Source organism: Cydia splendana, chromosome 26, assembly GCF_910591565.1.
Source record: "Cydia splendana chromosome 26, ilCydSple1.2, whole genome shotgun sequence".
NCBI lineage: Eukaryota > Metazoa > Arthropoda > Insecta > Lepidoptera > Tortricidae > Cydia > Cydia splendana.
The window spans coordinates 11,465,308-11,481,842 of record NC_085985.1 but is presented as its reverse complement, the minus strand read 5'-3'; the positions used below and the strand labels follow the sequence as shown (position 1 = coordinate 11,481,842).

At 40.2% G+C, this 16,535-nt stretch overlaps 1 protein-coding gene across 1 annotated transcript in view; it reads left to right on the top strand.

The window, feature by feature from the left end:
• The window catches only part of LOC134803087 (uncharacterized), a 94,156-nt gene that overhangs the window by 48,423 nt on the left and 29,198 nt on the right, over nucleotides 1-16,535 (top strand). The window contains exons 23-24 of the mRNA XM_063775794.1: nucleotides 6,510-6,708; nucleotides 9,220-9,353. Of these exons, the coding sequence (XP_063631864.1) occupies nucleotides 6,510-6,708; nucleotides 9,220-9,353 (333 nt within the window). The remainder of the gene's footprint in view (nucleotides 1-6,509; nucleotides 6,709-9,219; nucleotides 9,354-16,535) is intronic.

Here is a 16,535-nt window from a genome sequence, read left to right as displayed (position 1 = left end):
TATGTTAACAAGTAGCAAGGGGCATACAGCTTGCCAGTTCGCCGGACTATATCAGCATGTCAGGCCAACTGTCCACGGAAGCGTAGCTGCATAGACGCGTATTCGTCATTGTACGCTTGGTGTACGCTTGCTTGCAGCCTACATACAAAACCGCACAACTCTGTCCACGGAGAGGCGGACGCGACGTTGCCGCTCCGTGGACAGAGTTGTGCGGTTTTGTATGTAGGCTGCAAGCAAGCGTACAATGACGAATACGCGTCTATGCAGCTACGCTTCCGTGGACAGTAGGCCTCAGTTGTTCAGAGCTGTCAAAATTTGCGTTTTGTCAGTTAAACTGGCTGATATCGTCCGGCGGATCGTTCCTTGTGAATTAATTATATGTGAATCAATTAAACAACATAATTACAATGATTGTACAGTAAAAATAATGATTCAGACTGGGTTCAAAGTATGGAAATATACTCAAAATGTACTATTGATAGGAGCGATTGAAATACATAACCGACTATGACGATATTCGGCAGAGAATAGAGTATTATAATTATATAATATAAGTATTTTCAACGGACAAGAGAGTCATTTAAAAGCTGTAATATTGAATTAATAGCACTCTGTAACAGTGTATATTTTATGATGTGGGTTCCTATCCCACATCGTCTCATAGGGAAAAAAACCGGACAAGTGCGAGTCGGACTCGCCCACCAAGGGTTCCGTACTTTTTAGTATTTGTTGTTATAGCGGCAACAGAAATACATCATCTGTGAAAATTTCAACTGCCTAGCTATCACGGTTCATGATATACAGCCTGGTGACAGACGGACGGACTGACAGCGGAGTCTTAGTAATAGGGTCCCGTTTTCACCCTTTGGGTACGGAACCCTAAAAATACATAGAGTGCTCACCCCGTACATCAGTTTTGGTTCCAATACGACTATTATTTTCTTAGTCGACATCTAGCATCGAGTAGCGGAATTATCAGTACTGCTACTTGACACTAGATGTTGCGACGACCGAAGAGTCTAATGCTCAACAATTTCATCTAATATTAAAACTCCTTTCCAACTCTTTCTACTTTTAATATTAGTTGTAAATTCTTGCTCAATACAATTTTCATGAGTCGCGACACTCGAGACATCTAGTATCAAGTAGCGGTACTGATAATTCCGCTACTCGATGCTAGATGCCGACTACGAAAATAATAGTCGTTTTGGTACCAATCTGACGTATGGAGTGAGCACTCTATGCTTACTATATTTCTCTATGATCGTACATGAAGACGAAGTGAAAAGAAATTCAACTCAATATCTCATCTTTTTTTAGCTTCTTACAAGCCTTAGGGCCACTTGCAGCATCCCACTAACTCGAGATTAAGCGGTTAAACCGTAAACCCAGTGTCAAATTGTACTGGTAACCATGGTAACTCCAGGTTTAACCGGTTAACCCCGAGTGGTGCAAGTGACGCTTAGTGATCTATGAGAGTGGGTTCGATTCCCACCTGTTATTATGTATAATATTGTGACCAAAGGCCAATTTGAGACAGGAATTTAACATTATAAGTGTTTTTGACATGCAAACACAAAGGTGGATACGTGACAGACGTGTTGGGTTCGAGTCCTGCCAATCACCGGAAATCTGCCTAAACGCACAAATGACGTTCGCACGTGCATGAAATACAAGAAATGGATGAATGCTGCATTACACATTTTGAGTTCAGTTATGATCATAATCTGTCAGTCAGTTTAATAAATTATGTGTAATTAGAAAATCGCAAAATTATAGTTATGGCTAGCTTTTGCCTGCGACTTTGACTGCGTGAAATGATGGTGATAATTGATAAAACCGGCCAAGTGCGAGTCGGACTCGCACACGAAGGGTTCCGTACCATTATCTATAAAAACGGGCACCCATCCAAGTACTGACCCCGCCCGACGTTGCTTAACTTTGGTCAAAAATCACGTTTGTTGTACGGGAGCCCCACTTAAATGTTTTTAGTATTTGTTGTTATAGCGGCAACAGAAATACATCATCTGTGAAAATTTCAACTATCTAGCTATCACGGTTCGTGAGATACAACCTGGTGACAGACAGACGGACGGACAGCGGAGTCTTAGTAATAGGGTCCCGTTTTACCCTTTGGGTACGGAACCCTAAAAACTACCCTATGTCTTTCCGCGGGCCTTAAGTTATCTCCATACCAAATTTCATTTAAATCGGTCGAGCGGTTTAAGCGTGACAGACAAACAGAGTTATAGTGTGACATAAAATAGAAGAAATGAAATAAAATGGACCTAAAAAAATTCCATACTAAATTATTGCGATGTTGAAGCATTTTACGTCAAAAATGTGACGGTTACGTAGGAAGTGGCGCCCTCAATTATTTTCTACAATTTCTTGCCGGACTTATTCGAATTATTAGCAGCGTCATTCGTTTGGCGCGCTTTTCAATCGGCTGAATTTAAATCGGCGATGCCGATATATCGGTATCGGTATCGTTACATCCCTAATTAACCCTTTCGCCGCCATTGACGATATGAAGTCCGAACATTTCGTGCCCCACACGCCACGACTTGATATCAAGTCGTAGTTTTGGTCAGGTTTGTATACGAGCAATTTTTGACATGGCGCTGATGACACTATTACTTCATTGACGTGGCGGCGAGAAGGTTCAAGCCTAATGTCACGGTGACACGGTCTTTATCCCGTAGTTCGCTTGGCTTATTATTTAATATGTAATGATTTTACATCTTATATCAAATAAAATATGATATATCCGTAAGGTTGGTCTTAACTCAAATAAAGTCAAACTTAGTCAAAGCTAGTTTACGTATACATGTTGTGATGGAAGTAAACGTATTAATTTTACCCCTAGTAATGTATCTAGGCTATTAATAACAATTAGATATTAATTTTTATAAAATAAAGGCGTCAAATAAATTTTCGTATAGCTGCAGATACAAGCGGTTAGAAGTTAAATATAACGCCTTCAAACTTGCGATATAAATCCTAAAGGTCTATTTTTGTGGCAATTTGTGTACATGTACACACAGACAGGACCGACATTAAATAACCTAGTGCGAGACGCTCTCGCCCTCCGAGTGTAATGTGGGGCGTTCGGGTAGATAATGAATACTAGAAAGTCTGCTGAATACTGAACATCTTTATTGAGTAAATTGGTGCTTATATACTAGTGGCCTACGTGAGTGGCATTTAGGTGACCTTTATGAAAATGTAATTAGAATTATTGTTTATTTTATTATAGTACATTATTGTCGAGGCTCGGAAGTAGCTACTTGCAGGCTGAGGATTCGTTTTAAACGGACGACTTTGGGAGTCCGTTTAATTGAATCCGAAGCCAGCAAGTAGCCTTCCAGCCGAGTCATATATAGTGCTTTTCTCAAAAATGGTGGAAGAAATATAAATATCATAGAAATATTTTACAAAAGCAACGTTGTTACGTATATATTTTCACAGAAGAAAGCCCCTGCCGCCTTTTTAAGTTTTTAATAAAAAAAATAGAAGTGTATTTTTCTGCCGAAAATACGCCAACCTATTTGAGACAACTAAATAGTCGCGGCACTAATCATCTGTTTGGCTGTTCAAAGGGCCTGTGCCTTCAATTGATATGGCCATTTCAACTTTTAAAAAGTTTGGAACTCGACAAATAATGGAATTTGTATGCGACATTGCAGTCCCAAAATCGAGACTGCAATGTTTTTAACTTTTTAATTTTTGACTGACCATAAACTAAGCGCTTCGCGACCTATTTTTTAGACGGCAAAGTCGACTTTGCCGTCCATTTTTGAGAAAAATATATTTTCTATTTATTAAATGTCACCTTAAATGTCACATGACGTGTTGACCTTAATACTCAACACGTCATGTGTCTGTCTACTCACCGTACACGAGGGTCCCGTACAAATTAACTTATTTTTTTACTGAAGTTTTAAAATCATTTATTTACATACAATATATATACAGTGGTACTACTAAACGAAATTAATAACTATCTAAAATCTAAAATAGGCCCCTGAGGCATTGTACCAAGGATGCTGGCGGCGTTTCCTCGCTGTATCGCCAGCCATTTTTTACTTATTTATTGATTTCAGATTTTTCCCTGTACTTAGTATAAGACGATATTACTTGCCAAATTTCATTGTTCCTCAACGGAAAGTAGTCTATAAATTTTGATTCCCGTCGAGTGTGGAAATATACGATTTTAGCGCCAAAAACGGTCGTATCTATTTTTTACGTTAACTTTGAAGTTTGATTTTTTCTCAGCCTCAAAGGACCGTATAGACCCGAGTTAATTTCAACTCGATACCTCCACGCGTTCCCGAGATCAGTGGCGTAGCGTGAACTAATCTAGCCGTGGGCGAAGTCGCATCTGCGAGGCCCTTTTCATTCAATGTGTATTCCCAAGGTAAGAAAAAGGGTTGGCTCCGGCGAGGCCCCTTAAGTACTAGGCCATGGGCGAAGGCCCACTTTGCCCACGCCTAATTACGCCACTGCCCGAGATAAATGGTCTTGACAGACAGACGGACGGACGGACGTGACTTTATAAGCGTTCCGGTTTTTCCTTTTGAGGTACTTAAGGAACCCTAAAAAACGTGCCAGCCCAGTAAAATGTGATAAGGCCAGAATAAGAGGAGAATCCGTTTATTCGTTTGAAATGTTCTCTCACCAGCAGATTTAATATAATTAAATTAATTAAATAGTCCTGCCAATATATTGATTTGCTTTACGCTAACCTTAAATGAATAAATAATTATAGATCTTTGTGTAATTGTCATTAATATTTTGGAAATTTTAGGGGTAATAATACTAAATTTGTAAATTACACGTAATAATTACAATCTTGTCTGTGTTCCTCTTTTTCTGCATATGAATTTATGTATCCGCAGAGAGAGGAACCGGCGGACTATCCGCGCCGTGTCCAAGATCACCGCCTTCTGCATCTTATCCTTGATCCTTCCACCTAGCCAGAGTCTCTCAAGATTATTATTTTAAGAATTAAAATCATTGACCCCGCTGTGGCCTACTTTAAAAGTCGTTAATATTGTGTTCTATGTTGTCTACGACATTTAATCATCATCATCAAATTAGGTTATAAAAAAAATTGTTTATTGCAGACAATGAGATTCATATTTTTGTTAGCTAACCAGAAAAACTTTCATCCTATGTTAGTACTTACATAAAAACACTTATAACTCTATTTACTACCTTAACATATACATAATGCGTGCAGAGAGGAACACGGAGCAAGATGGATTATTTAGCCCTGCCTAACACCACCTATGCTGCACCTTATGCTGGGTGAAGGCTCCCAAAGGGTTATGGAAGTCAGAACTAAAGTCAACATTATAAACATTAGATATGTAAATATATTTCGTTACAATACTAAATACGTTTACTTCTACACAATCAGCTAATAACCTTTTTTTCCAGGAACTAATGCAATAATGACGTTTCTCTCCACAGCCTCTAATGTATTTTTTCAGCATCTAATCAATTTCCTTTTCAGGGCGAAATCGTTGCGTACTAGATGTAAGAAAGAGCTGGCTGTGGCGCGCTAGTGGTGGGTGGTGGGGGGTTGGATTAGTAAACTTTTCGCGGTTTCGTCCTTTCAACCCGTTGAAGATTTTTTTTTACTAAAAGTCAGGTCCGCGTGAGGTCCAATGGCAGAAGTCACATAATTTACTCAAGCACCATACTCGTACTAGTACAGCTAAAAAAAGCGTCGTTTTCGATGTAACCGTATTTCCCTATAACCTTGCACTATAGAGTTAAAACTTAAAAATAAGATCATCTATGGTGTAACTCACCGTATTTTTCTGCGGTTCAGTACAATAATTTCGATTACAAATTTGAATTAAGTGCCATTGAATAGAAAATGATTTAATTCCGCAAAAAATGATTTAATAAAAGTATTACGCCGATAATACTAACGAATGTTAATTAACTTTCAATTAATCTACTATCGCTAATCTAATAGCGCGCATCACTAATAACGTACCATCGCGCTCCGCGATTGTTGTGCCATTTAGGGTCCTAGCTAAATTGGTTGCTTACGCTATAGAGTATCCAATTTAGCAAGAACCCTAAATGGCTTAACAATCCCATTACTGTACCACAGAATAAATAATAGTACTAGGTACAGAAGAATCACTCTCTAACAAAACGCGTCTGTTACGATCAGGACAGGTATGACCGCTAGGTGGCGACAGCGCCACGCGCGGCTTATGGCTAGCCACCAAATTGGTGTGGAACGGATGTACGGACTACCTGTAGCAAAGCGACGAAATCGCGGAGTGAGCCAGGCCTGACTGTACGTCTGATCTTTCAGAATATCATCTGTCTTGAGATTGAGATACTCACATACCATTTCGATCTTAAAAACATGGATGAAACCAGCTAACAATAGATCAACGCCCGCCACACACCGCTAACCCGCCCGCCCGCGCCCTATAAGCGACATACCTCCCCCCTCTAACCGGCGTTTCCCCTTCTAGGCTAAAACAGACTTCATAGCGTTGCTCAAGGAGAAGAGCGTCGACCGGCACGCGCGCTGGGCCGACGCCAAGAAGAAGGTGGACGGCGAGGCGCGGTACAAGGCGGTGGAGAGCAGCACGCTGAGGGAGGACTACTTTAGAGAGTACTGTAAGATTGTCAAAGAGGAGAGGAAGAAAGATAAGGACCAGAAGGAGAAAGGTGAGTTTACTGTACAAACAGCAACACTAGGGTGGTACACGTTTGTATGGGAAAAATTCAAACTAGCTAGAAGAAGCGGCACCCCCTCATTTTGTTACACTTATTATATTGACAATATACGCCAAGTTTTATAATCTTATCTCAACTACAAGGGGGTGCTCAAACACTTTGAAATTTTTCAAAGTTGTAAAATATCCTAAAAAAAATATTATTTTTTAGATTTTTATGTAAATAGTAGTTTTGACATTATTAGAAAGTGTGATTTAAAAGTTATTATTATTAAGTAAATAAACATTTTTATTTCTATTGTTATGATGTTTTTAGGTGAAATTAAAAAAAAAATACTTTTGAAAAATTATAAAAAATTGAAATAAAAATGTTTTTCTACTTTAAAACTTATAAATGACATGTGGAAATAGTGTGAAAACAGATACTTAAATAAAATTCTGAATAATAAATACTTTTTTTTTGTACAAAATTACACAACAACATTTCATTTCATTTCATTAACGTTACGAAACTTGGTGTATTTTATCAGCATAATAAGTGTAACAAAATAAGGGGGTGCCCCGTAGGAAAATAAAAAAAATGTTTTTGAACCACCCTAAGCAACACTCTTAACTGTCCATCGGTGGACCTTATTACAAATGGCATAAGAGTGTTTTCACAATGTCTTGACCGATATCGGATGTAGGATCCTACACCCGCGTAGTCGAGCCGCGGGGGCGTGCCCGGCCGCCAGCGGTCACGCACACTTAACAACCATTATGCCGACACATGGGCATTTTCACTTAACTGTGCACCTTTAACGGCCGGTTAGGACGGTTAGCAATCGGGTATCGTCTTGGGTCGTCCCATTCGTTTTTCGTCAAGTTCTTAAATTAGTCCTATTCCGCTTTCGTCACTCATTCTACATTCGTCACAATCGTCGGTGGCTTTCAATGTAGAATGAGTGACGAAAGCAGAATAGGACTAATTTAAGAACTTGACGAAAAACGAATAGGACGACCCAAGACGATACCGCCCACACATGGGCATTTTCACTTAACTGTGCACCTTTAACGGCCGGTTAGCACGGTTAGCAATCGTTACAAAACTGACAGTCAATGTCACATCCCATACATTTTGTCAGGAACGTAACGGTTAGACGTTACTGAAACACGACTTAAGTCGCGTTTTAAAGTACAAGTTAAATGAAAATGCCCACATACGCACACAAACAAATATTATCGGTCCGACAGCTAATGGGGGGCACCGACTTGGCTGAATTTATCAGAAGCGCCGCACCGATATCGGATGTCGGAAGACGCCTATTACAAAAACAGCTGCAGAGTGCCATTGGCATTGAGTCCGCCTTTTTTTGCGTTATTTATCGTTTTTTCGTAATCTTCTTCTTGTTCGCATCCATCATGACTGATAATCGTGGTTGGTGGGTTTTTCGTAATAATGATTTATTAAATGCATAAATGAATACAGAGAAACACTTATTTCTTACAGTTTACTTCCTTCCGACATCCGATATCGGATCGGACCATGTGAAAACGCTTTAAGGTCCACCGATGTACAGTTAACAATGTCAGAGATGGTACTAGAGAGTATATATTGATGGGCTGTCCAAACAACCAACTAGAATAATATAGAAGTCTGACTAGTGCTCAAACAAAAACCGGCCAAGTGCGAGTCGGACTCGCGCACGACGGGTTCCGTACCATTACGCAAAAAACGGCAAAAAAATCACGTTTGTTGTATTGGAGCCCCACTTTTATTTTATTCTGTTTAAAGTATTTGTTGCTATAGCGGCAACATCTGTGAAAATTTCAACTGTCTATCAGCTATCACGGTTCATAGATACAGCCTTGATGACAGACAGACAGACGGACAGCGGGGTATGCTATGGTAATGCCGCGAAAGATGTTAGATATATAATTTTATTTTAATAAAACAAACTTTATTTGCCCAGCAGTGGGATATTAGGGCGCTAGCACACTAGCGATTTGCGAGCGAGTTGAAAGCGAGGCGAGCGCGCAACGTGTTCGCCACGAGCGCGCAACGTGTTCGCTGCGTACTGACTATACTGGGATATGGGCGCTGGTGGCCTAGCGGTAAGAGCGTGCGACTTTCAATCCGGAAGTCGCGGGTTCAAACCCCGGCTCGTACCAATGAGGTTTTCGGAACTTATGTACGAAATATCATTTGATATTTACCAGTTGCTTTTCGGTGAAGGAAAACATCGTGAGGAAACCGGACTAATCCCAATAAGGCCTAGTTTCCCCTCTGGTTTGGAAGGTCAGATGGCAGTCGCTTTAGAAAAAAACTAGTGCCTACGTTAATTCTTGGGTTTAGTTGTCAACCGGACCCCAGGCTCCCATGAGCCGTGGCAAAATTCCGGGACAACGCGAGGCAGCAGAAGACTGACTATACTGGGATGGGAGCGATATCGTTGCGCGCTCGCGGCTAACACGACAACAATTTTAATATCTTATGTGTATTAACTGATTCATGTATCTGCAGAGCGAGACCGCAGCAGCAGTAAGAAGGAGAAGAAAGACAAGGAGCGAGACAAGGACAAGGACAAAGAGAAGGACAAGGAGGAGAAGCGAGACAAGGACGGCAAGAAGGAGAAGAAAAAGGAGAAGGGTAGCGAGGTAAGTGATACATATAGGTGTATAGTTGAGTCAAACACTCGCTGATGCTGTAGTGTGTGTGTTTTGACTTTATCGGCCCTCGAGCCCTGTTCATGGTTCTCTAAACTTAAGCCCTCGTTTCATAATAAAAATATAACGAAGTTTAATTTAATTTTAATAAAAAATCGAAGTACGTGATCCGGGTGTTTTAATTAGAATTTATTTTAACACATTTTATGATTTGGTGCCCACACCGCACTACCCGATAGACCCGATGGGCCAGCGCCGGCCACTCCAAGGGACGCATTTATGCGTTAGAGGGAGCAAGTGATATTGGTATCTCATTCTACCGCATGGCTGCGTCCCTTGGAGTGGCCGGCGCTGGCCCATTGTGTACAGGGGCCTTTAAGCGCGCGGTTATTTTATGCGATAACCGCAGCGTTGTAAACGACAATGCGCTTACCGCTGCGTTCACCGCGTAAAAATATAGTATGAAAAAAATCGTTCCAGTGAAATTCCGCATAAGGAAATAATGCTTATGAAAATACACTTATTTGCTGCGAATGCCTTAACAATAATTATTATTTTATATAAATCGTGCGTTTTATGTGTTTAATATATTCGAATAAAACTATTCAAATTGTATGTCCAGTAGGTATCTTGCGAGGGTCAACCAACAAAAACAATATTAAATATAGAATTATGGATTTTAAAATCATATTTACCGTAACTAAAAGAAAATTAACAATATGATCGTAATTCAGTGGAAAGTATACGCCATCGGAACCTCGTTGGAATGCACGTAAGTTGACATGAATTGGGCTTTGGCGGTGAAAGTGTTAATAGTATTTTATACAATCGTGATATAATAGAGAGTTTTTCAGTCGAGTACCGTGTTTAGGCAACGAAGCTTGCTGAGTTGCCTAAGTATGGTACGAGATTGAAAAGCTTGATTATATCACTATTGTATAATACAATACTTTTTGTACGAATCAACAAAAATAATACTTTCAACTAGTAGAATCATACAAACAAACCAAACCAAAAGTATACAGCTAAAATACGCGAGCAGCCGCGATACCTTCATACTGGTACGCGCCCCGGCCGCCGCGCCCCGCGCCCCACGGCGGGTTGGTCAACGACACCTTCTCGTAAATTTTTAGACAGTTGTTTTCTCGATTTTGGCCACCGTAGCCTATGGAGACTAACAAGCAACACTAAGTGGTTTTCGTAGTCTATGGATGTTGCTATATTAAGGGTGTCACATGCGCGTTTCTGACTTATGAACCAATTGTTAATACTATACAACCTAAAATAAATAATTAATTTGAACTATGGTTTTGTTTCGTCCTGATCGCGGCGAGCTGTGATTGGTCAATTTAATTATAGTTGACTAAACTGTATCGAAATGAATATTATAGTTGAGTTGGGAGCCCATACATTAAAAATACCCAATTGCAGTTTGGTATAAGAAATCTTAATTCAAGAAGTACAGTCAACATTGTTATAATCTACATATACAATTTGAATAGTTTTATTGAACCAAAGTGAACCTGCTTGATCGGACGCGATTTTACGGACGGCGGCGATATTTACTCGAAACGTTTGAATTGGGAAAAGTGCAACAGTACTCCACATTAGTACTGACAGTGCCACAAGGTACTCGGCCTCTCTCGTAAGTACCCGATTAATTTTATGCGTTTATATTAGTGTTAGTTAGTTAGCTAGCGATACTAAATACATATTTAGTATTCTGAACTGGAAAAACATGCTGAATGTTGTATTTTTTAGTTTTAGTAGTAGACAGGCAAGTGTTACATACTATTTTATATTTATATTAGTCGTTCCATATTATTATTATTTGGAGCCTGTCGTATCCCACTGCTGGGCAAAGACCTCCCCCCAATTTATCCATATTCTTATACTTGGGTTCATCATTGGCCTGTAACATCAATAAGATGATGGTTTAAACAGCGTCCATATTAAGAGTGCGGCACTTTCGCAAATGACTATTAAGTCCAATGCGAGAGCGGCAGCCGCGACCGCATAGCTGGCAGGAGAATGCCGTGCCCGGTGACGAAGGTGGGAGAGCGGCGCGCTGGTGTCTCAGTTCTCGCCTAGTGTGAAGAAGGCTAAACCACGCTTCATCGTGTGCAACTACCCCTTCACCCAGGGTTTTCCTCCATTGGTCGCGATCTTCGGCCTCCCTTTCCCAGTTGGTGGGAACGATCCGGAAGGAGGTTCAACTCCCAAAATATTTGGTCATGCAGCATATATTAATATGTCAGAACTTATTTATTGTAATGGGATGTTCAAAACGCCGATTGTCATAATCTGTGGGGTACTTACCCGCCTCGGAAGCCCTAACTAAAACTAAAGTGTTTTTGCAGTGCTTACTGTTTTGGGGTCCCGCGGACGGACGGACGGACGGACGGAGCTACGGTGAGGTGTTAGGAGCCAGTATAATACGAATTGACACATGCGAGCTAGTCTTCTAGCTGGTCTAGGACTTGGGACCCGATAGTTGACATTTTATGAGGTGATTTTTACGGCTTCAATCTTAATGTTAAACAAAAGGCATTGTTTCTTTTATGCAGCGTATTTAGCTACCGAATCCGTCACCAGTGAAAACGAGCTCGTTTGAAAGGCAATTTTACCGTTATATTTATTCAAATTCGTCTAACAGCTCATTCGGAGATAAAACGTTTTATCTCCAAAAATGTTTACCTGGATGTGGGCGGTCGATCGTCTTACATTACCATATCAATTGAACTGTATTAATGCTTTTTGAACGGGGTTGTTCCTTTTTGAACGGGGTTGTTCCTTTTTGAACGGGGTTGTCCCTTTTTGAACGAGGTTGTCCCTTTTTGAACAGGGTTGTGCCTTTTTGAACGGGGTTGTTCCTTTTTGAACGGGGTTGTTTCTTTTCACTCGTGACGAATTCGGTAGGGTAACCGCGTTGCATAAAAGAAACAATACCTTTTGTTTAACAGATTAAGTATTAAGCCGAAAAAATCATCTCGGAAAATTTCAACTGTAGTTGAACCTGCATTCGTCCCGCAGATCATGACAGACGGCCTTAGGTTTAGGGTTAGGAATTATAACAATTCCAAAACACTGGATACACGGGAAGGTCAAATCGGGCTCTTAAGACAGTTATTATTTTGCTATTGGTCATTAATACCTCCTAATTTTGTCAGTTTTGAATCGCCGGCGTTTAAAAGTGGCTCCTGGGGCTAAATATTATCATATTCCTTAAATTTAAACAATGTTTAAATCATTGCCCATGAGTATGGAAGTCTATATAACGATAATAACTTTATGAAGAATGTATAAACATAGTTATATTAATGATTACCGTATCGTTAAAGGCCGTCTAGTGTTATCGTCTCGTGCTATGCAGGTTCACTTTGTTCGGGATAGTGGGCGAATGGATGCGTCTTTAATTATACATGTTGTGCCAAAAGCTAACCCTATTATGGCCATTTTATTTAAAGTTGTCCCCTACACTTTTTTTTTTCAAAATTGGGATTTTTTTATGTTATTTTTACTCAGAATCACGAGCTCTTTCTATCCCAATAGGAGAAAAAAGTGTCCCAAGGTTTTTTCCCCATTCCGTTACCATTTTTTCATAGAATGTGTATGGCGGTTTCGGAATGGAAAGATCGAAAAATGTATGGAAATCTTGGGACAATTTTTTTCTCCTATTAGGATCAAAAGATTCTGAGTAGAAATAACATAAAAAATCCCAATTTTGAAAAAAAAAGTGTAGGGGACAACTTTAAATAAAATGGCCCATTAACTGTAAACTCGTTTGATTTAGAAACGATAAGTCGGCTGAGTGACCACTGAGCAACATTCTTGGGCAATATTATTTGTCGTGTCGTTTTCACATTGTCCGATCCGATATCGGATGACGGAAGGAAGTAAAATGTAAGTTATATGCGTTTCTCTGTATTTATTTATGCATTTAATAAATCATTATTACTAAAATACGTTAAATAACGAAAAAAGGCGGACTCAATGCCAATGGCGCTCTGCAGCTGTTTTTGTCATAGGCGCCTTCCGACATCCGATATCGGAATGGTGCTTCTGATAAATTCAGCCATGTCGGAGCCCCCCGTCAGCTGTCGGATCGATAATATTTGTTTGTGTGCGTATATGGCATAATGCTTGTTGTAGTGTGCGTGACGGCGCCCGCGGCCTGACTACGCGGATGTAGGATCCTACGTCCGATATCGCTGAGGACTATGTGAAAACGCTCTTATTAGACTCAGATAAAACTTTGTTGGTTTGAAAATACTCCAGCAAAATATCCTCCCTTTTAAAGTTGACGAAATATAAAGTGAGCCGATCTCTCGAACAAGTTTGAACAAGATCGACTCACTTTATATTTCGTCAACTTTACCAGAATTGTTACTCAGTCGATACAAATTCGGAATTGAATCTAGGGTGTTTTGCTTCTGACACAGCATCAAATATATTTAAGAATATAACAGCGAAATATAATAAACAATAGTTATAATGGCTCCTAACCACGCTGCTGCCAGTTTAGCGAATGATAACCAAGCTCTTTATTTTGATACAAACGATATAAGCATCAAAACGGACAACTAAAGTTCGTTATAGTACATTACGATACAAGTGCGGAAAGTGGGAATTTCGCTACGAGTCGCGATCAATTAAAAGTGTATGTGTGTTGTAAATCGACATGAGTTGCGAATTACCTATTCGCACGTGTATCGTACAACGTTTTACAGTCCATATGGCCCTTTAAATTTAAGGCCGCGTGCATCCAGTCCGCGGCCTTTAGACATAGGTACGTAAAGTGGTAATAACCGCACTAGTGTAAAAGTCATTAAAGGTGTCAACACAAGTACTATATCCAAGTTATGTAAGTATGAAAAAGTACCGGGTTGCAGATTTTTGATTGCTCCAATTTCTTTCTTACTGTTACAGTACATAATACTGGGTGTGGCCTGTAACATGAGCAAAAAATTAAACTGTAGGCTCCTCATACTGACCAACATTTGTTCAGCGACTTTTAAAAATAACTTGTTGTTTGATTTTTAATACACTTTAAAGTTTATTCTAAGACGCAATGTATTGCGAATTTTGTTATGTTTAAGGCGTGACAAGCAACGTCAATCACAATGATATGGCGTGGCGATGACGTCCATTGAAGATAATATTTATTTTGTATGAAAAATAGGGCGTCTATATACTACATAATTTTTAAAAGTTATTGAACAAAAGTGTCACCGTTTGAGGAGTACAATCTATGTTTTAATTATTTGCTCGTGATACAGGCCACACCCGGTATATGGTGCTACTTTACCGCACTAGTGCAATAATTAGCACATTACGTAACTATGTCAAAAACTTAAAAGGGCATATGTGTCGCTTAACTTCAAACTCGGGTAAATCCATTCGACCCTCTCAGCAAATATCTACCCTATTACCTTTTCTTAATACCAAAATTGCATAATCTGACAGATGGATTTACCTGAGTTTGAAGTTAAGCGACTCATATGTACTGTAAATAAAACGTTGTACGATACATGTGCGAATAGGTAACTCCCTTCGGTCGTGTTTTAATTTATCGCCACTCGTTGCGAATTTCCTTTTTGTATCGTAATGTACTATAATGTCACTGAACATAATGAAATGAGAATCATAAAAGCGAGGTTATAATTCCATAAATGTCAAAAATCTTGGTCACTACATTACACTCCAAATAAATATTCGTGCAGTTAAAATGAAGTCTGATCATGCGTGTCAAATAATAGTAAGCTTTAAGCCCGAGGGCTGATTTAGACGATTCGAGAACTCGCATGCGAGTTTTATACCATTGCTGGTTTTGATCGGTCGGTTGAATTTGACGTAATCCACAGTCCGCAATCTAACTAAAATCGCTTGCGAGTTCACGCGCCGTCTAAATCAGCCCTATGTCATGTCATAGAACAGTCAATAAACCGCGTGTAGTTTGACGATAATAAAAGACATGTCACGTATCATCATGAATCATGACGGCTTCATGGCTAACATATCAGCAATATCTTAAGTTGAAACTGTAGTTTCTGAGTAGAGCTACATCAGGCATGGAGTGTTATGTGGTGCGCAAGGTCGCAGCGGCCTCAACCGAGCTCCGTTTTCCACAGAAATCCGACCAATCAACGGCCGAGGAGGACCCCAAGCAGCCCACGCCTCCCCCCGACCAGTGGGCCGACATCCTCGGCATACCCGACAAGAAGGAAAAAGAAGAATCCTCCAAGAAGTCCTCCAAATCCTCCTCCAGCTCCCCTGAAATCGTCCGGTCCCCCAAACAACTCAGGTCGTCCAAAAAACTGCCTACCCCAGAAAAGAAATCACCCGTCAAACAATCGCCGAAGAAGAAGAGATCCGAGCCCAAGTCCCCGGAGCCCTCGAAGGGGAAAAAAACCCAAAAGAACGACAAGAGAAAAAGAAAGAAGAGCGAGAAGGAATAGTGCTTGCTGTACGTTTTTTTTAAAACGCCCCATCAAAGAAATAGACTTCTTTTACAGTGAGCTCTGTGTACATGCATATAGAGACTATTTTGTAACAACCGGAACTATTTTATGTGATTTTTAAACGAAAACGGACGTTCTCAGTGACATTGATCATAATAATGTAAGGTTTATGTAACTAACGCGGTTATCAGGCCGCTCCGGAGCGTGAGAGAGAGAGCGCTATGCGTATATAGAGATGTCCCGCTCGCACACCGGAGCGGCTTCCAGATCCGCATCCAGTGTGAAGACAGTCCAAGTTGATATTGTAAGAAGAATGTAAGTTTATTCGTCCTCATCTTAAAGCCAGGAATACACTAGAGGCATAGAGAAATGGAAAAGATTAGAGTGCTTACTCCATACGTGGCTTTTCTTACTTAGTTGTATGGGAGGGGTGTGGTAATAGCACAGAATAAATAATAGTACTAGGTACAGAAGACTCACTCTCTAACAAAACGCGTCTGTTACGATCAGCACAGATATGGCCGCTAGGTGGCGACAGCGCCACGCGCGGCTTATGGCTTTCCCCAAAATTGGGGCGGAACGGATGTACTTTTAGCTACCTGTAGCAAAGCGACGAAATCGCGGAGTGAGCCACGCCTGGTAATAGTACATTGTGATACAAGTGTGATATGTTGGTATAATTACACACGAGGCGATATTGTGTGTTGTAATA